This window comes from Poecilia reticulata, chromosome 18 (genome assembly GCF_904066995.2).
Source record: "Poecilia reticulata chromosome 18, P_reticulata-male-v2, whole genome shotgun sequence".
In the NCBI taxonomy this organism is placed as follows: Eukaryota; Metazoa; Chordata; class Actinopteri; order Cyprinodontiformes; family Poeciliidae; genus Poecilia; species Poecilia reticulata.
The window spans coordinates 23,110,386-23,119,720 of NC_088847.1; the positions used below are offsets into that span (position 1 = coordinate 23,110,386).

At 38.2% G+C, this 9,335-nt stretch overlaps 1 protein-coding gene across 1 annotated transcript; it reads left to right on the top strand.

The window, feature by feature from the left end:
- The first annotated feature begins 816 nt into the window (after nucleotides 1-816).
- Nucleotides 817-9,317, top strand: LOC103480668 (uncharacterized). Its single transcript, XM_008435716.3, has 11 exons — nucleotides 817-1,268; nucleotides 1,346-1,530; nucleotides 1,844-1,984; nucleotides 3,307-3,445; nucleotides 3,527-3,704; nucleotides 5,435-5,576; nucleotides 6,154-6,297; nucleotides 7,779-7,831; nucleotides 7,938-8,017; nucleotides 8,866-8,998; nucleotides 9,083-9,317. Exons 1-10 carry the CDS (start codon nucleotides 1,152-1,154, stop codon nucleotides 8,968-8,970), a joined length of 1,284 nt encoding a protein of 427 aa, XP_008433938.3. The 5' UTR covers nucleotides 817-1,151; the 3' UTR covers nucleotides 8,971-8,998; nucleotides 9,083-9,317.
- Nucleotides 9,318-9,335: the final 18 nt, after the last annotated feature.

Sequence of the window (9,335 nt, forward strand, 5' to 3'; positions counted from 1 at the left end):
TTCAGCGCCAAACGCAGTTAAACTTCACCAGACGAGCTCTGGTCCGTTCCTGGAAAATGTCCTGGTCTGGATTTGCATTATGACCAGGATGTTACCTAGTTTGGGGAAACTCTCTGAAAGCGAGAGAAAATATTCATGAGGGGAAACAGAAAATGGTCGGATGAGGTAACTGCAAAGGTCACAAATATTTTGTTTAGAAACAGAAATCCATTAAGAGTTTATCTGTGAACAAAATTCAAAACGTAAACAGGATTTTTAAAATAAAACTGTTAAAGTCTTCCAGCTTATTGATACTTAGTAGCGTCCATTAAAAGTACTCTGAAAATGGGCCTCTGTCTCTTTAAGAAACTCCTCCTCTTTCCTGCCCTCCACCTGATTAAAACACATTAATGTATTTTATACTCTATCAAAAAGGTTCAGTTAAAATAAAACTCTGTGGGTTGTTGCTATTGTTATGCGAATGTGTTTGTAAACCTAAACCTAAAAAAAATCTAGTAAAAAAAATTTGAAAAAAGTAAAAATAAACTTAAGGAAACATTTATCTGCTGGGAAACTTCCATACACACGAGTGAGATGCACATTGATGGATACAAGACAAATTTAAATATGTGTTTGTTTGTTTTTACTGGTTGATATCAGAACCACAGTGAAACGGTGCAGCTTTATGTTATGACTGGTTCAGTTCTCTGCTGTGTTTGTAGCAGAACGTTGTGGTTCGGATGGTATGTGGCCCAGACTGACAGCTCCTCTATGGGTGGAGTACCATAAACTTATCTCCTCATTGTTCTCTGTGGCGTCTGCCAGGTAAAACCATTCTCAGAACTCAGAGCTGACGCTTCTTCAAAAGGCTGCAGTGATCGAGTTCGACAGGAAAACAAACATGTTTTTGTCATCAAGGGAGACAAAAACACTTTTGGACTGCCTGGCAGTAACTTTGGACCAAACAAAGTAAAGAGGAAACCAAGGGGTACAGATGTTTGGGGAGCTTCACCTGAGAGTAAAAGCTGGTGAATTTAACTAAAACTGCAAGCAGAGCAGATAAAAGACAAACATCTCGTCATACCTGACCGCTCACTGTCACCTGGAGGTGTGGCAGAAAACCAGGTGTTCATTTAACTCGACATTCTTCCTGTTGAGCTCCAACATTCACGATGCTGCGCTTGGTGCTGCTGCTGCTGCTGCTGCTCGGCGCCACACATGCCTCTCACTTTTTGGGCACAATGATGACCTACTACCCAAAGCAAACTCATGCAGATGGATCCGTAACGGTGCGTAATGACGCCATTTACTAGCATCTGCAGGTGGGGTTGGGTTTATCGTAACATTTTCACCTCTACCTGTGCAGGTGAGTTTACGCTACAAGCTGGGCTTCACCTCCTGCTACCACTTTGACATATGGAGCTGCTATGGTTCCTGTGGGAGCCTGGTTCCCACCCTGCAGGAGGTCGACATGGAGCCCAGTGGAGAGTGGTGTCAGCGAGAAGGAACCGTGACTACGGTCATTTTTCCAAGCTCTTTAACCCAGCTTGTGTAAGGACGCTTACACAGAGGCTTTTAACATTTCTCTATATCTTGAGAGTAAACTGTCTGGATTATAGACAGACATATTTTGAGTTATGGTGTTTTTATTGATTGGTTTTGATTTTTATTTCATTTTCTTTTGCCAAAAACAACATTTTAGTTACTTTTCTAGCAGTGAACAGACTTTTTTTTGTGACCAGCTCCTGTCTGGAACCACAAAGTTCTCAGAGGAAGCACAAGAACATGATATGATTATTTTCAAGTCAGAAGAAGCCTTAATACCATGTTTCTTTTACATAATGAGTTTCTTTTTTCACTAAAGGTTTGCTGGTGGCAACTGGATATATTACATCCAAAATAATGTTGTGTCTTGGAGAGCTTTGACTTTTGTGGAACTGGGAAAACGATCGGATACCAGGAAGCCAAACGCTTCCCCTCAGAGCACCATCATGCCAGCGGTGAGGTATGCATCGTCTCTACTCTGCAAAAACACAAACTATTAACAAGTATGTTTGCTCCAGTTTCTAAATATCCTAAATACACTTTAAATAAGACTAAACTAACTTACAAGTCACCTTTCGAAGAAATCGGAACTTGTTTTAAGCAAGTAAATCCTTAATATTGATGAAAATGTTCTTGTTCCATTGGCAGATTATTTAACTTATAACAAGGCAAACAGGTTTTGTAATGATAATCTATCAATGAAATTAGTATTTCCTTATCAATTCTAAGGAAATTCTAACTGGAAACATAATCCTGTATCTTACTGAAAAGTAACTTATAACTTTTGTCTTATTTCAGTGTATTAAGATATTTTTACTAGAAACTAGACCAACAATTGATAGGGATTTTTTGGTATTATCATTTTGTTGTTACTTTAGTTCATATTCAGTCTAATGTTAGTCAGTTTAAAGTGTTCTCTTCTTTAAACTGTATGTGTGAACTGACCTGGAGGTCACAGCTGCCTGTTATCTTCATGTGAAACAGTTTGACCGAGATTTGAACCGGGCTTTGATAATGGGTCAGATGTTAAATTGTTTTACGACCTTTGCTGTGTTTAGGTAAAATGTTTTACGACCTCAGCTGTTTCCTCTGCTGTCTTATCTTGCCTTTCCTCCCTCTTTGAAGTTTGATAATAAAAGACAAGCTGTATCCAAAGATTGGCAGAACGCTCTGTGAACGGCTCGGAGGAGCAGTTGACAGAGTTTTTCTCCTTCTGCAGAAGTTGGCTAAAAACTCATATACGTTGTCTGTGGTTCTCTTTTTCTATGTAGGTTTCAGAAAATACCTAACACAATACTTGGTAGGACTTTTCTTTTTTGCAGCGTACATGTTTTTTGGATGAAGTTTACAGAGAAAACTAAGAATAACTAAAAAAAAGAGCAGTATTATGTGACAAACTCTTCAAATATGTTTACTGAGGCTTCCTTGATGAACCTGCTAGTCGACTTACTTAAAACAACTACAAGATCAGTCAGTGGATTGGAATTTGAGATGTTGTTTTGATCTTATTGAGGATAATTGCCAAAAATGTGCTTTTGCTTTGAGGGTGACAATGTGTGACTTTGAAGAAAGACAAAGATGGATAACACCTAAATAAAAATCGAAAGTAAAGCCAGAAAAACACAGAGCGCCAAGAAGGCAGACACTTTGAGAAAACCAGAAGGATGACAGGTTCAGCGAGTTGTAAAGACGTTTATGTTCCACGTCGACGCTGACAGACAGAAGCTGAGATGAGAATGGAAAGTTGAGGGAAGATAACAGCCAGTGACGTTTGTCTTTCAGGGTTCCTTCAAACTGTCAAAGAGATTACGACTTGATGGCGTTTGACCCTGACGGAGACAATGTTGAATGCAGATTTGGATCTGATTCACTGTATGAATGTAACCCTTGTGCTCCTCCGTCTATCCTAAACCTGTCATCAGTGAGTGAAACCTTCTGCCTCTCTGCAGGTTTATGCAGCATGAAATGCTTCCTGAGACTGAACCAATGTTTTTCTGTGCAGTCCTGCACTCTCTCCTTCAACAGAACCAATAGCACCAGTGAAGGTCAGTATGCAGTGCAGCTGGTGCTGGAGGATTTCCCAAAGAAAACAATTACATTGACCAATGTTCACGGGGTTCAAACAACCAAAACGACCAGTCAGGCCATCAGCAAAGTACCACTCCAGTTTGTTTTACATGGTAAGAGTTTCTATCTTAAACTCTCTGCAGTTTGGTCGGTACTGTGACTTTAAACAGGGAGGCGCCGATATGTCCGATACGTCCGATATGTCCGATACTGTGTGTGAAGTTGTGCTGTATTTATTAGAGGTGTGCCGATCGATCGGTCACCAATCATAATCGGCCGATTTTCGTGAAAAAGTGCATGATCGGTGATTAGCGATCATTGGCTCTTGTTGCCGATACCGATCACCTGCATCTCATTTCTCAGCCTGCCTGTGCAGCTGGTCTCCTCTTTCCTTCACACTGCGCAAACTCGCAGCAACAAATCCTAAGTAATGTGGAACTATAACGCACTGAGTGAATGGGGAAGTTTGCGTGTTGCAGCAGAAAATTGAAGCAGGTCAAAATGCATCAACACAATGAATCTAATACGACATAAAAACAATGCCACACATGACGGAGTTTGGCTACATCGAGGCTCACTGCAGTAAAAAAGACATATGGAGGATCAGATAGCAGGTAAAGCAGCACACAGCTACAAACACTCACCTGGATTATTAGCATGACGGTCAGAAAGCTAAACAAATAACCCGCAAAATTATTTAAGTCTTCGAGCTGCGATGTAAGACACTGGTTCTGATCTCGCTGTTGAACTGCTGCTACGCAATACAGGTAGTAATATTTCACAGACGGAGCGCCGCTTCTGCTCCACCTGGCAGTGACTCTCACACCGAACCTCTGCTTAAAGCTGCAGCATCTAACCTAAAAAAATAAATTTTACATACGTATTAAAACTTTCGCTGTCCTAACATGAGACACATAATCTCTAAAAAAATAATCAATCTCCTCCCTGCTCTGCATAATTACTCCGCTCAGTCAGAAACAGCCACTCAGAACTAGCAGTAATCAGCTAGCCGCCATGCTATCAGGAAGTTTTCATTCAGTAACTCAGGATTGTTTATTGTAAGGGATCCTGTATTTGCCTTTGAATGTTAAGTTTTATACTTGAATTTTTTGGCAATGTTGAGAGGTTTTATTTTGACTCTTTACATTATTTAGCCTCTTCAGAGCCTCCATATGTTATCAGTCTGTTAAAGATAGTTTTACCCATAGCAGTACAATTTGCACAATGCCAGTTTTGTTTAGTTTTCTTCTTGGAAAAAGTTATTAAAAACAAGTTTCTGTCTAAATTAAGGTGAATTCATGGTTCCTTTTTCCACATAATGTAACCGGTAGTGTTTATGATAACAATAATAATAATAATTATGTGATCGGTATCGGTGATCGATATCGGTGATTGGCCCTCATGGGTGATCAGTATCGGTATCGGCACATCTCTAGTATTTATAAATACTGCTGACCCTGATACCAGCATGATGGGAGCTTCATTTCCCACAAATGAGACACATAAAAAGAAAAAGGATAAGACAAGTATGTACGCAGAGGAGCTGATAAAAACGGCAGAATGACTTTAACCAGCCGGGGAGAAGAGGAGGAGCTGAGCCAGCGGTATGGAGGCACTTCCCGGTGAACGAAGGTGACAAAAGATACGGCAGAGTGCAGATTATGTTCAGCAAAGAGGAGAAACAAAACCTCACACTTTCAACACCAGCAGTCTGATAAAACATTTGAGATAAAACATTTGAAGAACCAATTTGATGGGAAGTTCAAGGTGATCCTCCCAGTATATCACGATATTGATTTTAGGTCATATCACCTGCATTTTTGTTTTCTCTGTTTCTTTACAGTGGACCCTGTTGTACCATCCTGCACAGAAGGATTGTTTCTTCCAAAGTTTCTACCTCCAACTCCAGCAAACAGAGCCAAGATGTCCACCAGGGTGAACCAACCCCTGGAAATTAGCATCGCTGCCGAGGCTGCTAATGCTACGTGAGTGACAACCAAATAATCTCCTCCATTAAAAATGTGGTTTAACCTTAAATACTTCATGCACAATCCAGTTGTACCTTTTGTACAAATTATTTTACAAGTTATAAGTTTTAATATTACTAATGTCTATTTTGTAGAAGTTGAATATTAGCCCTCCAATTCAGTCTTTCATATGTGTAAAATATGCATCAACAGGCTCTGATGGTATATATTTGGCACATTTTATTGGTACTTTTGAAATAATTTTTTTCCTAGTGATAGCTTAGCCCTGTTTCTTTGAAAATGCCATCTGAAACTTCTCACTGCTTTGAATTTTTTTTAATCTTAAGTATTCAACCTGTCATTAGAATATCACAGGTCTATGTCATCAAGTAAAAAAAATTTACTTCAATTGTTTTCAATGAAATAAAGGTTAAATCAAGACAAAGGACCAAACAAAGTAGTTTGTTTTTGACAAACAATAACTTCATAAATGTGAATCAAAGGTTAGATATGACAGATAATATTGCTGTAATCATACGTTAACTTGTTGATGTCATTGTTCTATGAAATTTACATTTTCTTTTCTCTGTTGAAGAATCTCTGAGCTGCTGTTCAGCGGGCCGGCCAATGTGGTTAAGAATTCATCGGGATCTGGAAACTTCACTCTGAGTTGGACGCCATCAGTTAGTGAAGAAGGAGAGAGCCACCCCATCTGCTTCGTCGTCCAGGCAACGCTAAAGTGAATATCTTCTCATAACCCCAATATGTGAAATGTGATGTTAGATAAATACAGAAATTATTTTTTAGGATAAAACAGCCCATAAATTATTTAAATCTGAGCATCTTTTCTTTATAATAGTGAACAAAAAGAGCCGACTCCCGTCAAATAAGCAGGTTTCCACCTTTTTTCCCTTTCGGTGCTCAGCTCTCACTCTCAGTGGCTCCGCCATCCTCAGAACTGTGTTTTGATTGGTTGTTTGGCAATTTTTTTATTTTTCTCAAAAACAGGAAAGTATTTGAATGCCAACCTGCACTGAAGACATAGTTTAGTTACTGAACTTGGTTCTGTTTTGTTTGGTAGATTTCTGAAGAAAATCAACTAAAGCCACTTTTATCTGGAATCTCATTCTTTTGGTCATGATCCTTTGACCTCAGATCAGGGTCGGAACGTCGACATGCCAGTAAATCGCATTCGTTACTTTTTATCCATCCATCTCCTGCTTCATGTTCCCGCTAAGGCCAGCAAGATGAGATAAAACCTGACTGCTGGGCTCATAGCGCTCAAATCTTAACATAAACATTCCTGATCTGTGTGCCGTTGGCATTGTTTTATTTTTATCTTCAGCTTTTCTTCTGAATGACCCGGTGATAAGCCACTTATCATTATTATTTTTTAACACAACCCTTTTCATAAGCTAACTGTTGCACTTTAAGCTCATGCTACGTCAAATAACCAGTGCACAGTTTGAGAAAGTCTGGTTTCAAGCATGTTGAGACACAAGAAAGTGTGTTTTAATCTCTGGATAAAGGAACCAATAGTGTTAAAAAGTATTTTTTAACAAGCTAGGTGAAAGGCAGGCAGGTAAGCAGTGGGATAATGGAAAGGCAATGATCTGATCTGCAACAAACCAAAGGTTGTTTGTTCAATATATGCAGTTTGATTTGGTTCCCTGTTCCAATATTAACCCTCGATTGACTCAAATTCTCAAAATTTTCTAAGATCTACATTCAGCTTTTTGCAAGGAAGTGAACTATGATCTACACCAATCGATCAGCAAGATATAGGAGTTTGTTTTAAGTCAGTAATTTCTTATTATTAATGGACATTTTCTAGTTTCATTGGCAGCTTATTTCACTTATGTGGAAATTGCCTCGTTATAAGTAAATTTATCTGCCAGTAAAACTAGTACTTTTTCATCAAAATTAACTTAAACAATCTTCCATTTCTCACTTTTAACATAGTTTTGTCTTATTTCAAGTGTGCTAACATATTCCCACTACAGAAACAAGACTAAACTATTAGTAGACAGTTGCTTTATAAAAAGAAAAACCTTAAATGTTTTCTGTTGAATTGGCCAAATTTTATCATTCTTGACTTGTGGACGAACAAAATCCATTTATGGCCAAACAATCCATTTTGTTCGTCCATAAATGGCCCCTGGGCCTCACTTTGGACACCCCTGGCCTCCAGTTTATTGCATTGATTCTCTCTCTTCACAGTTCAGAGAAGTACCACTCTGAGCTTCGATGCGTCATTGTGCAGGTCGAGCTTGGTGAGTAAACTCCCTGATCTCATCTTGGTCAGTCAGTTCACTTTGTGATGAACCTGATAATTATGTTTATTAAACATGTGATCAAATCTCCACTTTCAACCTTTAGGGATGGTGGTTCGAGTCAACATGAAGGTTCTGACTTCATTGTCACAGGGAGGAATCGTCAACGAAGTCGTCCTGCAGAAGGTGAGTTTTTGTCTGAAAACTACAGAGTGTTGCTGGTTTTCCTTGTTTCTTGTCACTTGCAATAGGGGTGTCCAAACTGTGGCCCGGGGGCCGTTACTGGGCTGTGGGCTGACTTTTGTGTGGCCCAACAAACTGCAATTCAAAAATGATGCAAGTTTAATACATAGATGCAAATAACGTTTTTTTAAATGTACATTTAGGAGTATTTTTACTACGCTGTACTTTTACTTTTACTTGATTTATTTCATTATGAAGTATCTCTAGTCTTACTTGAGTAAAATTTCTGGATTTTCTTCCAACTGAATGAAAAACAAACATGTTTTAACCTAATATTCAGCAGACACAGACACACCTGCAGTTTTGTTAAAGTTTCATCAGTTTTTTATTAAAAGAAACTGATTTGGAAACATTTTCTTTTGCCAGATTTTGTTATTTTTTTTAGTTACTTATAAGAATTATTGTCATTTTCATCCTTAAAACACCAAAATTTCCACCTAACTTTATATTTTGGTCCGTCTGATGATGTAATTTTTAAATATTAAATAAAACTATCATTTTAAACTCAGGCCTCGAGTCGACTTTTCATCAAATACTTTTTACTTTTACTCGAGTATCAAACATCATGATCTTTGATGCACTTTGTGAAGAAATGAATTATAATATGTTAATCTCTTCATTTTCAAATTGAGTCCAACATCCATTGGGTCAATATTTGCTACATTTAATAAGTTCAATAAAATTTTCCTCAAATTATTTTGTGTTTAGTCTGGAAGCAAAAGCAAAAACGTTGTGAGTTTGAACAAAGTGACAGATTTGAGTTTTTTGAAGACAGATTTGTCATTTTCCAGGTTAAAGATGAGCTGGTGAGTCTGGGTCTGCCGTCCAACAGCTCTCTGCTTCTGCTGAAAAGCAGCAGTGCGCTGGCCAATGCAACAGCGGCCTCTGGTGTTTAATCATGGAAAGTGCAACGTGTCCACACAGGTAACTGTGATTTTATTTACTTTTTTATTTACATACATCTTCCAGCATATTTCCTTAAACTTTCTCTTTCTGATCTCATTTCAGGGGTTTTTACTGCTGCAGCTTTTATACGTTTCATCATTGGAGTGAATATATTTACTGATTTTATCCACAATTTATGCCTAACGTTTCGATCCATTTACTCAATATTTGTATTTTTTTTAGATTCTACTGAGGTTTCCGTATGTTTTTCTGCTTTTTGATAAAACATGCTGAATAGTTTTAGGAAGACACTCTTTGTAACTTAATAATCTCAATAAAATCAAACATTTTGACTATTTTCTGACTTTAATATTTC

Coding starts and splice junctions, on each gene's coding strand:
- LOC103480668 (XM_008435716.3), top strand. CDS start 1,152: ATGCTGCGCTTGGTGCTGCTGCTGCTGCTGCTGCTCGGCGCCACACAT. Junction 1,531..1,843: donor AGCTCTTTAACCCAGCTTGT/GTAAGGACGCTT, acceptor TTTTCACTAAAG/GTTTGCTGGTGGCAACTGGA. Junction 3,705..5,434: donor ACTCCAGTTTGTTTTACATG/GTAAGAGTTTCT, acceptor GTTTCTTTACAG/TGGACCCTGTTGTACCATCC.